General features: G+C 25.1%; 2 protein-coding genes across 2 annotated transcripts; one reads left to right on the top strand and one right to left on the bottom strand.

The window, feature by feature from the left end:
* Nucleotides 1-4,241: 4,241 nt before the first annotated feature.
* On the bottom strand, nt 4,242-7,920 carry OCT59_004798 (uncharacterized protein; the record flags this gene model as incomplete). The annotated part of the gene is made up of 9 exons (XM_066137946.1): nt 4,242-5,105; nt 5,205-5,588; nt 5,661-6,053; nt 6,129-6,334; nt 6,419-6,530; nt 6,605-6,991; nt 7,073-7,480; nt 7,555-7,659; nt 7,903-7,920. The coding sequence occupies 9 exons, from the start codon at nt 7,918-7,920 to the stop codon at nt 4,242-4,244; spliced, it is 2,877 nt and encodes a 958-aa protein (XP_065997138.1).
* Nucleotides 7,921-8,133: 213 nt separating this feature from the next.
* Nucleotides 8,134-11,963, top strand: OCT59_004797 (uncharacterized protein; the record flags this gene model as incomplete). Its single annotated transcript, XM_066137945.1, has 6 exons — nt 8,134-8,871; nt 8,950-10,295; nt 10,372-10,704; nt 10,770-11,125; nt 11,260-11,542; nt 11,612-11,963. The coding sequence occupies 6 exons, from the start codon at nt 8,134-8,136 to the stop codon at nt 11,961-11,963; spliced, it is 3,408 nt and encodes a 1,135-aa protein (XP_065997137.1).
* Between the last annotated feature and the right edge of the window lie 5,309 nt (nt 11,964-17,272).

The following is a 17,272-nucleotide window of genomic DNA, read 5'->3' as shown; positions in this document are numbered from 1 at the left end:
TAATGATAAACAAGTTAGATATTTAATGGTTTTAATTGGCAGTTTGATATTTCATCTTATTCCACAGATGACGGAGATGATGGAGATTATGGAGATTATGGAGATGGAGATGATGGAGATGGATTGAGATGATGGAGGTGATAGGATGATGGAGGTGATGGAGATGATGGAGATGATAATAACGAATATATTGATATTGATATGAATCAAGTAATATTTCAAAGACTGGCTCATGTAATTCTGACTATGTGATTATCGATATACAGTAATTTGTTGCATTAAACAATTTGTCATGTCATAGGTTTGTGAACAATATAAAATTTTGCTGAAATCAGTTTTCGTTTTATGATTGTTATTTGAATTCCTATTAGGAATATTCGATTCATTAAATTTGGGTTCTATTTTTTATTTCATCTTCATTATTGTAAATATAAAATAATTTTTTATTAATACAATGGTTATGTCCAACCAATCATCTCGAAAGTCTAATTTTGTCATCTTTAGTATATTTAGTAATTATTTATCCAATAATGACATGTTAATTTCCTGTTGAATTAAAATTATATATTAATGATAATAGAATGTATGACAAGAGGTGCAGTACCATTATTAGGTAATTTTAGTCTTATTAACATAAAGAAAGCATAACATAAAGGACTTAATTTATAACTCAAGTTAGACCAATTGGCTAATTGACGTACTAGTACATCTATATCTGACATGATACATAGTGTTTTTAAAAATTTAATATAATATTTTTAATTAAATGTTTTAAAAATTAATTAACGATTGTGAAAAATTTTAAGAGATTCTTTTTTACAATACTATATACTGTATAATAATAGCCCTATTCATCTCCTGTCAGGTTCTGGGTTGATTCGTCTGACTCTGACTTTTTGTATCACATGAAATATCTGACTTTTGACCAATAAAATTTGGACTTTTAGGGTTGAACCAATTGAATGATCAATTTTGCCCATTTTGCGTATGACCAAAAAAGACTCAAAAAATTGAACCGAGCGAACCAATCAAAATGAACAACTTATATCCAATGTATCCAATGTAAACGAAATTAGACTATTGTAAATGAAACAATTATATATCGGTAATTAATAATGTATTTTAATACGATTTTAAAATAAAACAAATACTTAGTAGAAGGATGTAACATAAAATTTCAGTGACGTGACGTCGTGACACGTGCGGACAAATGGACTAAATGGACTTCGCCGCGTGTTCCAATATGTGATAAACATATATAGCCTCATAATAAATTGCAATTAAATGGCGTACAAATTCTTGGTTGATTAGAATATATTTCATAAAAATATCATAAATGATAAAACATTTTTTTTTTTTTTAATCGCGAACGCGACACAAGGTATATTGCTGCAATTTATTGATATATGGGAAGAGAACCTATACAAATCAATATACAACTAACATTCCGTTGGCATCAGAAATGAACATCCTGCTACACCTTCACCAATACTATTCTTCTTCATCTACGAGCACTGTTGCTGACCATCTTTAATTCCTTTATTTCAGCTCTGTAACAACTGTAGCTATCACCTTTATGCTAACAGCTTTCTAACTCCTCCAAAATTAAATTAAAATAATGGCTATGTCTGTTAAAATTTTAATGTCGTGATAAATAATAAATGATAAAACATTTGAAATGCTGATTTGTTGATTCAGTATCATAGGACATAGATTCGTTATTATCCCTTTTTTGTATATACACGTGTAGTACCAAATTGATCAGCAACACAATATGATGTGTTGTATGAAAAGTTAGTTTTTTTTTACAAATTTCATTCCTCCCTTGTTAATACTTAATATTCAGATTTCTATAGTCAAGGCTTTCCTACAAGGTTTATAATTTCATGATAATTTTTTGCATTATTTTATTATTTACTAGCCTAATATCAGAAATTAGAATTGAAAAATGCTATCATAAATATCGAATAAAATTATCATGATTATTAATGCTTTATAAAAAAAAGTAATTCGAATCTTATATATTGGCGTGACGGAAATTAAAGAAAAAAACTAACTATATAAAGGCATTTGAAGAGAAATCTGTTTTTTTTTTCATTTCAACTAATATTACTAACATATGCTTCGCGAAATAGATTTTAATTCTAACAATAAAGAGCTTCACATTATCTATACTGTACCTCTATCTGTACCCCTATTAGAAGAAATAAATGTCGTGTTATTATACAACTAAATAGATAGCAGTGATAATTGTAAAAAAAAAAATTACGTATATTATAATTTTCTTTCCTTTTTTTTTAAAAAAAAAAATCAGCTAATCTTTTTTTGGTACTGAAAAAATTAAAAAAATGATTAGAAGAATTTATTTCCGGTATTAAAAAAAAAAATAATAAAATAAAAATATTAATAATACAAAAAAAAACCAGGTTTAAAAAACAGAAAAAAAATAAATTTGATCAACATTCTGCTGCAACAGAGCGTAATAAATTTGATTATACTAACCTCTAAACAAGTTCCCTTCCATTCTTTTTAAATTAGTCGAAACAAAAAAAAGGCTTAATTAACCCTCAGTAAATTAGTAAAAACATGTGGAAATGAAATGGGAAGTAATAATGAAATTTTTTATGAAATGGCAAAAATATGTGTGAAAAATGATTCTTATTGGATTTTTTAATGAAAGAGAGAAAGGGGACGAAACCAGATTAAATTTAACGCAAAATATAATCTATCAACAAAATTTAACATAATTTTATTTATCATTCACGAAACAGTAGAAATATTAAAATTTAATGAACGTTGTTTGTAAGACAGAAATAAATAAAAAATGTATAGATATAGGGATGGCACAATTGGTACACGATTTAAAACAAGATGTTTTAAAACAATTTAAATTTATTGTTCTAAAACTTTTTTTTTGTTTTAAACATGTGTTTTGCCATCACTAGATGTTAGTATGATGCTTTTATTAAAATCAAAGTAATAATAAAGAAATATTTTTTATCGTTAATTGCATTATTTGATTGTCAATATTTTATCTCTTTTGGGCAACTGGGCTTTTTCTTTTCATTATCATTGTAAATGGAAATTTTGTTTACATTTGGTTTCACAATTTTGGAGTAATGTATGACGTAGAAATTTTAAATATTTTCTAAACAATAAAATACTTCCATGGATTATTTCATTATAAATATTATACTAAAATCTATATTGTGTACAACCATAATCTGACCGATTAAATTTCAGATTAAATCAAATTTTTAAAAGTTTAGAAACTTAGTCACCACGAACATCTAATATTTGAATTTTATATATAATTGTTCCATAATGAAATAAATGTTGTAATTTTATGTTATGAATAACGATTTCATAAATTATTTTAATGAAATACAAGCTAATTTCAATAAATTTAATTGCAATAATTTTTTTTTCAAGGAGGTTAAATGAAACCTCCTTACGGTTGCTTCTGAAATTGAGGAATGTATCAATCTACTCGAAAGATCATCAATAATTTATGACAATATTAAAAGTCTGATTATTAATCATTTGAAAAATTATTATTTAAGCTCTTAAAATTATAATGAAATTGCTCAATTACAAACTGATTTTATTTTATGTAAATAAAAAATTACGTATACTCTATAATCAGTGTTGAACAATAACTAAATATATAATATATAGGAAAAAATGTAATTATTCATATATCTTAATATGATTATCAATAATATTGAAAATTATAATTTGATTTACCAATGTTAGTAGTATAGAAAGAAATCATCTAAGCAGGATATTAAATAAAATCTATGATATATGTAAAAATATTGTAATAAGAACAAAATATTATAGTCAATTAACCGTCTGCACACTAATTTCATAATAAGGTATCAAAAATTTAGTGAATCTAATTGATATATTAAAATGCGACAAGGATAGAAGATCTTTTGTAAAGAGAACAAGTAATTTATATGTATAAATAGCCCTTGGATGTTGTTTTTTTTTTCTTAAAGGAAGAGAGGTGTAATTTTCCGTAAATTTATGCTTCTTTAAATTGTTTCATAATTCGTTCAGGAAATTATACTGTAACCAATTCTATCAAGCAATATTTTTATCATATCAAAGAAAATATTACACACAATGTGTCCAAATACAAACAGATTTATTTTTGTAAAAAAAACTATAGTTGTTGGACAAAATTATAATTAATTGTAAATTTCTATAAAACAACAGTTATACAAATATTTGATTTAGATTGCTTGATCTAAACATTGGGAATTATCATCATATTCTGGAAGGTCTTCTGTAAAAGGATTAAGTAATCGAGATGTATATATAGCTTGTGAATGGGTAGTTATTTGATAATTTTTAATAATTGAAAGATTTGCTTTTCTATATTCTTCTGCTTTCTTGAATTGCATTTCAATATCTTCATTTTCTACTATGAAAAAATCCCTTCCATATGACTTATGAAATGACATGATTAATTCCTTTACTTTAAAACTATTTGGCCTATTATTTGGATTTAAGTCCAAACACTTTTTTATTAAATCAATATAACAACTTGGTGCTTCAAGTTCATCTATTTCAGGTCTAACTCCTTCACAAATATCTAATGCTAATAACTTATCATGCGCACGATTGTAAAAAGGTTGCCTTCCAGTTGCTACAAAATACATTATCATACCAAAACTATAGATATCAGATTCTTGGGTATAAGGCTTTCTTCTTAATACTTCAGGAGCCACGTAAGGCATAACTCCATAAATTTTTGTTTCATCTATATTACCAACTTCTCCACATAATCCCATGTCTGAAATTGATATGCAATTACCAAAAACATTTATATTATTTAAAAATAATATATTTCCTGTATGAATATCACAATGAACTATATTTTTTTGATGAATCTCTTTAAGACCATTAATAATATCAAGCAATGCAGATAATTTATTTTTCCAATTAAAATATTCATAGTTTTTATTTATCCAATGATTAAAATTGCCTTCTTTTGCATATTGGAGAACCATAATATATTCTTTTGTATCTGGATTTTGAGATATTCCATGTACATTAAGAATATTACTTCTTTTATTTATTGAGTATTCTTTGACCTGTTAAATGTATTTATAATAAATAATGATTACTATATTATGCTTAAACTAACATATTTATTACTAAAATGAACTTCAATTATCAAAGAAATTTCATACCTCATTTAAAAATTTATTGGTAATATTCTGTGAATTATGCAAGCATTTTAAAGCAATTACTCTATTCGGATTCCTTTTATATACTTCGTTAGCAGTATTATATTCTAATGGACCATCTTTCCAATTTGCAGAATATACTGTAGCAAATCCACCTTTATCTATTTCCTTAATATTATTAAACTGATTATATGATATCCATTCAAATACTTTATCACTATGATTATTTATTTGTAATTGTATTTCTTGAATAAGATCATCAATTTTTTCATTTCCACTTGCCCATGCCAGAATTAAAATATAATTTTTTGTATTTGGATTTTGAGATATACCATATATATTACAAATTACTCTGTCAAGTATTTTTTTTGACAAATATTTTTTCACCTAAATATAAATAAAAGAGATAAATATAATATAGTAAATATTAAAAATAACTATTAAAATATAATGTTATACCTCATTTATTAGAGAGTCAACAGAATTTTGTGAATCATGCAAATATTTTAAAGCAACTTCTTTATTTGAATCTCTTGTATATTTATACTTATTATTACAATACAATGGTCCATCCTTCCATATTGCTGAATATATAGTAATAGGTCCATTTTTACCTATTTCCTTAATTTTGCTAAGTTGATTGTAAGGTATCCATTCAAATATTGTATAATGTTTGTCATTGAATTTTAATTGCATTTCCTGAATAAAGTCATCAATTTTTTCATTTCCACTTATCCAATTTGTCAAGTTTATAGAATTCTTTTGAACAAAAATATATTGCTCTGTATCTGGATTTTTAGATATTCCATATAATGCTTGAAATGCTTTATATTTTGTTGAATATTTTTCAGCCTAATTATAAATAAGAGAAATTGTAAATATACTAATTATAAAGAAAGTATTTAAATATTTAAAGAAATTTCATACCTCATTTATTAGGGAGTCAACAGAATTTTGTGGATCATGCAAATATTTTAAAGCAACTTCTTTATTTGAATCTCTTGTATATTTATACTTATTATTATAATAGTACAATGGTCCATCCTTCCATATTGCTGAATATAATGTAATAAGTTTATTTTTTTCTGTCTCTTTAATTTCATTAAACTGATTGTATGGTATCCATTCAAGCACTATATCATCATAGTTATCAAATCTTAATTTTAATTGCCTTTCTTGAATAAAATCATCAATTTTTTCATTTCCACTGGTCCAACTTGTTAAGTTCATAAAATTATTTTGAACCAAAATATAATCCATTATATTGGGATTTTGAGATATTCCATATAATGCTTGAAATTTATTATGTTCTGTTGGATATTTTTTAGCCTAATTATAAACAAAAGAAATAGTAAATATACTAATTAAGAAAGAGTATTTAAATATTTAAGGAAATTTCATACTTCATTCATTAAGGAATCAATGGATTCCTTTAAATTATGCAAACATTTTAAAGAAACTACTTTATTTGAATCTCTGGTATAATTTTTATCTTGCTGATTCTTTCTGTGTAATGGACCACCCTTCCATATTGCTGAATATACTGTTATAAGTTTATTTTTGCCTATTTCTTTAATTTCATTAAACTGATTGTATGGTATCCATTCAAGTACTATATCATTATAGTTATTAATTTTTAATTGACTTTCTTGAATGAAATCATCAATTTTTTTATTTCCACTTATCCATAAATAATTATTTTGAACCAAAATATAATCCTCTGCACCTGGATTTTGAGATATTCCATATAATGCTTGAAATGCATTATGTTTTGTTGGATATTTTTTAGCCTAATTATAAATAAAAGAAATACTAGTAAATACAGTATACTAATTAAAAACGAGTATTTAAGTATTTAAAGAAATTCATACCTCATTTATTAAGGAATCAATGGATTCTTTTAAATTATGCAAACATTTTAATGAAACTACTTTATTTGAATCTCTTGTATGGTAACTTACACCCAAACTTTGATTCTTAATAAGTGGACCATCCTTCCATATTGCTGAATATAATGTAATAAGTTTATTTTTTTCTGTTTCTTTAATTTCATTAAACTGATTGTATGGTATCCATTCAAAGATTATATCATCATAGTTATCAAATTTTAATTTTAATTGCCTTTCTTGAATAAAATCATCAATTTTTTCATTTCCACTGGTCCAACTTGTTAAGTTCATAAAATTATTTTGAACCAAAATATAATCCACTGTATTGGGATTTTGAGATATTCCATATAATGCTTGAAATTTATTATGTTCTGTTGGATATTTTTTAGCCTAATTATAAATAAAAGAAAATAGTAAATATACTAATTAAGAAAAGTATTTAAATATTTAAAGAAATTTCATACCTCACTTATTAAAGAATCAATGGATTCCTTTAAATTATGCAAACATTTTAAAGAAATTACTTTATTTGAATCTCTTGTATAATAACTTTCACTCAAACTATACTTCTTAATAAGTGGCCATTATTATTTAACGGTAAATATTATGTAATTATTACAATAATAATAAATAATATACTTTTCTTGATAATATTAATTTATGTAATACAGAATCGTCAATTATTAAATGGTATTGTTTGGTGTAAAATTGTTTCTTTAAAATGTGTAATTTTAATATTTGCTTGTAAATAATTTTTAAATTTTTTGGTTTTCTTTTTAAAAAATTAAATATTGATTTGAATTAGTTCTAACAATTCTAATGATCTGCATGGTTAATTATAGCTATGGGAAAATTATATTATAGACGCGGAAAATTATATTATAGACGCGGAAAATTATATTATAGACGCGGAAATTATATTATAGACATGGAAAATATTCAATAAAATGGATTTAAATATAATCAAAGATAATTTTTTTTTTCATAAACTTTTTTTCTTTGTTATCAAATTTGCTAAATTTACTGAAATTTTTCACTTAATTATGGATTCCATTTCCACTAAACAACTTTTAACTAAAACTAGAAAATTTCTTGCCAAATTACCAAGTTTAAGTGAGATAATGTCTTATGGACAAAAGCATAAAAAAATTCAAATTTTATCTTGTGATCTTTCATATGTAGATGTTTATATATCTGAGGGTATAGTTATAGATGAAGGTGCATGTTTATTATTACCAGATGAATTTAATGGTTATATATGTGCTGATACAACTGCTGATGGAAATTGCTTATATAATGCAGTATCCTATTTTTTTATTCACGAAAACTCTTTATCAACACAACTTCGTCTATCTACAATATTAGAGTTGATGGCATATGCTGATGAATATCTTGTCTTAGAAGTTTTTGAAAAAGATTATTCGTATTCAGATAGAGCATTTTCAAAAGCAAATAATAAGAGATATCAGCAACCAGAATATAGAAATATTGCACCATTTGTTGCTGAGATTATGGAAATGTGTCGTATAGGAGCATGGAGTCCATTAGGTGCTCTATATGGTTTAGCTTCAGTATTAGAAAGACCAATACAGTCAATTTATTCTCCAATAAACTCACCATTATTAAGAGGTTTTACACGAATCATTGAACCTAGAAAACAAAAATATGATGTTGCAATTGCTGTATTATGGTCTGTAGGTGGAGTAAATGAAAAAAAAGCCAAGAAGCTATTATCTTCTAACTATTTTGCACCTAATCATTTTGTTGGTTGCTATTTGAAGGTAATTATTTTATTTAATTAAAATTTTGTATTATACATTTTATATATAATTCACTAATAATAATTAACTTTTTGTTAGAATAAATCTACTGTTAATTATCCAATTAATTTTGATTTTAATTTTGAAGAAAGCACTTTTTTTGAAGACCCAAATTTTGACTCTGATACTAGTACTATAGTAAATGATGAAAGTACATTGTTTGAAGATCAAAACATTGATTCTGAAATGAATATTAAAGATATTATCAACACAAATTATGAGGAAAATATTTTACTTAATAATCAAAATAGTGATTCTAAGATGAATATTAAAGGCATTACCAACACAAATTATGAGGAAAATATTTTACTTGATAATCAAAATAGTGATTCTAGGATGAATATTAAAGATATTATCAACACAAATTATGAGGAAAATATTTTACTTGATAATCAAAATAGTGATTCTAATGTAAAAGAAAATGTTTATTCTGAAGATTATAATGTTAATTCTGATTTCAATAACATTACTTTAGATAATACTAGCAAATTAGTTGGTTTATTAACACATACTGATGTTAGTAAAATTCCTAACTCTACTTTAAAAGGTGATCTGATTTGTTATGAAGCAGCTAAAGATTTTACAATTGAATTACCAAGGTCTCAAGTTTTAAGGGATTTTGTGGATATTATTCTTATTAATGATGAAACACATTTCAAATGGAAACAAACTGATGAGTCAGTTTATGAAATAGTATCTTTGTTAAAAAATAATAAGAATTTTCCACCACAAATAGCAGTTGCTATTAGAAAAACTCATAAAGATTTTTATTCTAAAATGCTAGTATTGGATTTATATTGTCAGGGATGTTATGGGAATAGAGATAAAGATAGGTCAACTTTTTCAGTAAAAATTAATAAACAAGAATTATTTCTTGAAAAAGAAATTATTCACATTATAGTTAATTTTAATAAAGAGAAAAATATTTGCCAACATGAACAAGGAAAATCCTATGGTCAATTACGTGGGTATGCAAGAAAAGAAAGTGCTATAAAAATGATAAGCGATAAATTATATCCAAGACAATTACGACAATATGCATTAAATAATATTTCTTCAGAATCTCGTTTTACAGGAAATAGACAAAATGTTCCAACTGCAAGTGCAGCTAAAACTTTATCAGCTCAAATTAAGCCCAAAAAATCAATAATTGAACGAATTCATATAGCAATTGCTAGCATTAATGAAACTCATAAGTCACAATATATTTTTGAAAATGGAGAGGAGGCTGCAAAGAAAATAAAAATGTGGGGATATATTCAACCACCCATAAAAACTGTACCATTGTCAATTTTTTTATTGAATGAAGCTTCACTTTGTTATTATCACATGTATGCTGGAAATGATCCTGGGGTATTTATAGATTATACAGGTTCTCTTGTAAGGTAAATAATGAACTTATAATATATACTTATTTCAGTTAGTTTGATGAATTTACTGATATATGCTTAATTATTATAGATCTCTACCAAAGTATTTAATTTCAACTCATTCTAATACAATGTTATCACAATCGGAACCAAGAATTTTAAATGCTTTGATGTCAATGAACTCAGGATCTGGATTAGATGCTCCTATTATTAATATTTTTGAAATAATTACAAATGATTTGACTGCATCTAATTTAGAAAATTATCTTCGCACTTTAAGAAGTGAAGAAAAAAGAATTTATGGATTTAATGTTATTCCATTTTTGATTAATGCTGATTGTGGAAAAAATATTTTATTGGCTTGCCTTCATGCATACAATAATGAAAGTTATGCTGAATATATAAAAAGGATGTTGAATGATTTGTATGAAAAAAAGAACATGATAATTCAAAAGTAATTATTGCATGGTGTTATGGTCATTCAATTAGAGCTGTATGTCAATATGTAAAAGATAAAAAGTTTGTAATATCATGTCAATGTAAATGTTGTGACAAGAAGTTGTTATCTAAATTTGCAATGAAAATTTGGAATAATGTACGAATTCAAGAAACACTCTATAATGCAGAAATAAAAGCAAGATTATGGCATTGGATTTTGGAACAGAAAACTTTAAAATTACAGGATCTTGAAATTGATATTTCAAAAATTAGCAATCTTGTTACCTTGAATTTAGATTATGATTTTAATGAAGATGCATTTACAGAAATTTCAGATTTGGATAATTTATTAGATAAAGATGATTCCAATATTATTTCAGAAATCTATGAAAATTCATTGCAAAATAGTAACCAAAATAATGAATTTCAACAATTTTACTGGAAATATACCTTTAATAATGAAGTAATTCTTCAAATTTTCAAAGATGATACAAATAATTATACTGTATATTTCCAATAATAAATTTAAAAATATCAACAGTAACAACTGATATTAATGATATTCATAATCCTTTTTTTAATATAAATCTACAACAATATTTAAAAAATACATGGTGGAAGACTTTAGTTTTATGGAGTAATGTTGTGACTCAAATAAGAGAAAGATCAAGGAAAACTACAGCAACAATTGAAGTTGAGAATAAAATTATAAAGCATTATGATATAAAGCAACGTAACCTGGATCTTGATAAATATCTATATGAAAGAACTAATGCACTTAAAGCCAATCAACTATTAGTTGCTGATAAATTAATAAATAATAGGTAAGATTGATATTTCTTTATTTGCTATATTTAATTTAGATTACTAATATAATAATATTAAATATAAAGATCACGAAAATATGTAAAAAGCTCTCAGCCAAATAAAAAACAAAGGTTAAATGAAATTAAAGATGATGATCCTATTGAACAATGGAAAGAAACAAAAGTATCACTAGAGGATCAAATAATAGCAAATGGATTTGTTGAAGCATTTCAAAAGCGTAAAAATTCTTTTAAAGGTATTACACAACAAATTGCTGCTGATGAAATTTGTGAATTAGCTAAATCACAAATTGGATTTGGACAATCAGCTGTTTCTAAAATTGTTAAAAGATCTGAATTACCTGCTAATGCATTGACGAGAGATGCTATTAAATTATGGATTGAGAAACAAACTGAAAGTAAGGCATTTGTGGCATAATTAAATTGAATAATAATGTAATTAAAATAAATTTTGTTTGAACATTTATTATAGCTTAATAAAGTATAAATGATTATAAAATTTTATATATTTTATAAATTAAATAGGTTAAATATATTAAATATATATAAAATTGATGTTCCTCCTTGTCTTGTTGATTCGATTTGGTCTCCTGGAATATTATATATTGGCGTTTCTTGCACTCCTGGTTAAATATTTCGGCTAACTACACTATTATTTAAAAAAAGTGTAGTTAGACGAAAATATTCAGCCGAAAATAGTAGATGTTGAACCAATAAAATATTCAATAAAATATTCTAGATCAACATGAATTTTTTTCGGCTGGGTGTTGTTAGCCGAAAATTTACTGCGCCTTCGGCTGAATTTTTCGGCTAACTACACCATTATGTTATTTATGCTACACTAAATATTTCACATGACTCCTACTCCTTGGCTGTGCTACTATTCGGTTAAATGATCTTCTTGGTGGTACTATCCGGTCAATTGATCATCAGATCAAATGATTTGCATGCCGATCATTAGTTCCTTGATTGATCATCGGGTCTGGTACCTCTTGTCGATCATCCGGCTAAATGATTATCCTGTTGGTGTAATCGTTATTATTGTTTAAGGTCATGTGATTGTTACTTTTCCATTAGTTCGGTTTTGAGTTGCCTACCACTTTCGTGGTTAATTATATGTTATGGTGAATTCTGGCACTACAGTGGTCACATGATTTTTCTCACGTCCTTTTTTATATTAATTTTTTCTGTATTTACTTTAACATTATTCAACTTATAAATGATCTTTAAAAACAATTGGATAGTAATTTATTCTTTTATTATTAAAGGATTTTTTAAATTATTTAATTACAGTTTATAGGCTTTAACTGCCTGATTTACAAAGGTTAATTGGTAATTCATTTTCAACTCTTTCAATTTTAAAATTTTAAATTTAATTATAATAGTTGTAATGGTTATTCTAAACGATAAAGAATATTGTAATATTACAATTGAAGTTCAATTGGTAATAACCACTATGTAAAAAATATTTAGCGCACGTTAAATTATCAATTGCATCATCTAAAATTTTTCAAATAATTTTAAGGTATTAAGAACTATAAATAGTTAAATAGTTCATTATTTTTTTTTTGGTTTTGATTTATTGTAGTATAATTTTCCTAAGTATATTTATGGGAAGAATTTCTCTGAAGAAATATGATACTCCAGATATAATTAAAATTTTAGGTACCGCTAATTACTAATGGAAAAATTATTTTGATTTAATATATCAGACAAGTTTCAAAAATGATTCTTTTTTGATTTAATATTTAAAAAACTGGTTATAATATTCAAATCACCCAAATTTTTCTTTAATTCCAGAAAAGCTTTTGATATCTCTTATTTAAAATGATTATTTACAAAACGAGCTAAGTACAAATTTGGGAACGAGTAATTGAATTAAGATTCGTTCAAAATCCTAAAATTTCCTCATATTTTACTATCAGAACTTAATTATATCCTTTGTATTTTGAGCATTTTTTTAAAGAATCGATTAAAAAGAACATTTAAAAAATAAATTAGCTAAAGAATTTCTGTACATATTTCTGAATTATATTCACCAACTTCGATTATAATTCACAAAAACAAAATAGTAAAGTAGATTTACTTAAAAAAGGAGATTTATGATCATAGATCACAAGTTCACAACTTGCAACCATTCAACAAGAAAACACATTTAACTCAAAAAAAGAAATTATTGAATTAAAAACTAATTCCACAACGAAAATCATTAGAATAGTTTGTTTTGATTATTTATTCTCTATATGATTCAAAACAACGAGATACTAATATTGATGCAAAACAATATTATTGTTAAGTTGTATTTTTAAGCATATTCAGTTGTAGATTCTTACTATGGTGATCGCTGATCTCCCATTTGATTATTTTAGAATTTTTTTTTTTCGTCCTTTTGGAGAACTCAAAACAAATTTTTTTCCATCCGGGAACCCATAGATCGGGAAATATACTTACTGCTTTGGTACTAACTCGTACCATTAAAATAATAAAATTATTAATGACTAATCAATATGTTCAATATTGATCTCAAAAATGTACTTTAATTTGCGATTTAAGTATATTATTAATTATTATTCAGGCTTCCCGTTTTGTATCTGTTTCATTAGATATCACTAGAGCTCCGAACAGGTCAGCCAAATTCAGGTAACCTGACCTGACCTGACCTGAAATTCAGGTCAGGTATGAGATTTTTAAAAAAAATTCAGGTCAGGTATGAAGATTGACCTGACCTGATTGACCTGTTGACCTGAAACTATTGATTCTACTATATAATAAAAGTGAGTTGCAGTATTGCGATTCACTTTTTTATATTGATTTTATATAATAAAAGTGAGTTGCAGTATTGCGATTCACTTTTTTATATAGATTCTATATAAAAAAAGTGAGTTGCGGTATTGCGATTCACTTTTTTATATTGATTTTGTATAAAAAAAGTGAGTTGCGGTATTGCGATTCACTTTTTTATATAGATTTTATATAATAAAAGTGAGTTGCGATATTGCGATTCACTTTTTTATATTAATTCTATATAAAAAAAGTGAATCGCAATACCGCAACTCACTTTTTTTATACAAAATCAATATAAAAAAGTGAATTGCAGTATTGGGATTCACTTTTTTATATGATTTTAATATAAAAATGTTGAATCGCAATATTTCGAGAAAAAACGTTGCGAAAACGTTTTTTCATAATATTATATTAAAAAAATGTTTCGTAACGTTTTTTTTTTGATATTTCAATAATAACGTTGCGAAAACATTTTTTTCATAATGTTATATTAAAAAAACGTTTTGCAATATTTTTTTTCAATATTTTAATAAAAAACGTTGCAAAAACGTTTTTTTTTCATAATATTATATTAAAAAAAAAGTTTTGTACCATTTTTTTTCAATACTTTAATAAAAATAGTCCTGAAAATTTTCAGGTTTCAGGTCAGGTCAGGTCAAACAGACAACCTGATATAACCTGACCTGACCTGACCTGAAAAAAAATTTCAGGTCAGGTTTATCAATTAACCTGACCTGACCTGACCCATTCGGAGCTCTAGATATCACCAAGTTGATCAGCAGCATTAAAATTCACATGGTTTAAAATTTTGTATTAGAATGATATGCTCAATTATAGTTTCAGTTCTCATATTAAAATACAATTAAATTTAATGCTGTAACAAGTTCTAAGCTAATTAAAATCGATATAGTCAGTTCTCGACCTTTATAATAGGAAAAAATTTTTTGAAATTTTGATTTGTAGATTCGGTATATAAACAAGTTAGATATTCGATGGTTTTGGTTGGCTAATGTTCATTAATTGCTAAAAACTTCGATAAGAGATAATTAAAAAGGTCCTATTGATAATATAATGGATGGAGCAAAAAAGAAGTTGATTATCAATTTAATTTGCTGCGTTATACAATTTGTCGTGTTATAAGTAATTAATTCCTTTTTTTGATTAATAATATTAAATAATTGGCATAAAAACATTTTTTTTATTTAAATACCTTATGCATAAATAGAAACTATTATTAATTTAAATTATTATTTTTACAGATATTAATTTTAATGGAATTATTTTTTTAAATAAATATAGTCAATTAATAGAATATTAAATGTTTTAATTTTAATTTTTTGGTTAGTTAAAAAGCAGGGGTATGTAATTTAAAATTTTTGAAAAATACCCCTGAAATAAGCAATTTTTTTATATAGGGAATATGTTTTTTTCGCACCTGCAATATGTCACATCTCCCTTTTTTGGTAATTTTTATATATTAATTATGTCGATCATTTTTATCACATGACTTTGTTAAGATTTCCCATTTTTTAAAAAATCCTTGCGTGAGACCTTATGCACTTACTATGTACTATAAGAAACCTTATACTATACGTATTTTTGACCGTTCTACAAGTTTTCTTAATATATCAAAAAGGATTTAGAATGTCATTTTTGACTTTTATATGTAACATATTATAGGGGTGCGACATAACGCAGGTGCGATAAAAAACAAAACCCTTATATATATACTGTAATTTATATTTATATTATAATAATATTAAAAATTTAGAAAAAAAAATAAAACATTAGTAAAACAAATATTTATTATTAAAAAAAAAATAATAATTAATTTTATAAATTTATTAAAAAAATTGTAAAATTGTAAAATTTAATAAAAATTTTCCAATACAGTCATCCTCCCATATAATCACACCCTTCGGGACTATAAAAAAATGGTGTGACTATAAAAATTATATATGATGTGATTAAAGGGAAGGTTTTTTTAATAAGTTTATTAGTAACTTGGGATTAATGTAAATGTGCTTATAAGGGAGTTGTGATTATACAGGGGGTGACTATATGGGAGGACGACTGTATACTTTTCTAACGAAATTCTTTATTAAAAAAAAAAAAAAAATTTCAAGCCAAAATTCTCAATACCCTTATTAAAAATAAAAATTATTTTCAATAAATTTTTTATTAAGACTTTTAAATGAAATTCTCCATCAAAAAAAGATTCACCTTTAAAAAACTTTTCAACCAACAAAACTATCATAAAAAAAACTCCTTTATTAAAGAAAAATTTAATGAAATTCTCTATCAAAAAAAAATCTCCCTTATTATAGAAATTTTCTAAAAAAATTCTCTTATAAAAAAAAACTCCCCTCTATTAAAAAAAAAAATTCTTTAACGAATTCTCCATCAAAAAAAAAAAAATCTTATTAAAAAAAATTAAATTCTAACAAAAAAAGGGTTTACCTATATTAAAAAAATCCTCTACAAAAAATTTTTATTTTATACATACAAAAAAATTCGCGTTTTTTTTAATATCTGTGCCAACAAAAAAAAAGATTGACTCCGCCGATCTGTCAGTCAACCCTGTTGCCAATCCGATGCTGATCTTTTGTCAACTCATCGGTGCTGATCTTTATTAGCTCACTAAGCTGATCTTTTGTCAGACCAAACATCAGAACCACTACTACACAAACAAACTATTGATCTACAACGCCCACAATTCCACAAACATAATTGTTTGTTTAGACAGGGAGTCAATTTTCTTTCTACTTTGTAATTTCTTGCATTGTCAAACCAGACACCAGAACTGTTCTATTACACAAATTGTTGATCTACAACGCCCACAAACATAATTGTTTGTTTCAACCTTCATTATTTCATTTATAGATAGGGGAGTCTATTTTCTTTTTACTTTGTAATTTGTTGTATCAAAGGTTTTACATTGTT

The sequence above is a fragment of the Rhizophagus irregularis genome, chromosome 13 (genome assembly GCF_026210795.1).
Source record: "Rhizophagus irregularis chromosome 13, complete sequence".
Taxonomy (NCBI): domain Eukaryota; kingdom Fungi; phylum Glomeromycota; class Glomeromycetes; order Glomerales; family Glomeraceae; genus Rhizophagus; species Rhizophagus irregularis.
Note: the sequence above shows the minus strand (reverse complement) of the source record. Positions and strands in the feature narration are given on the sequence as shown.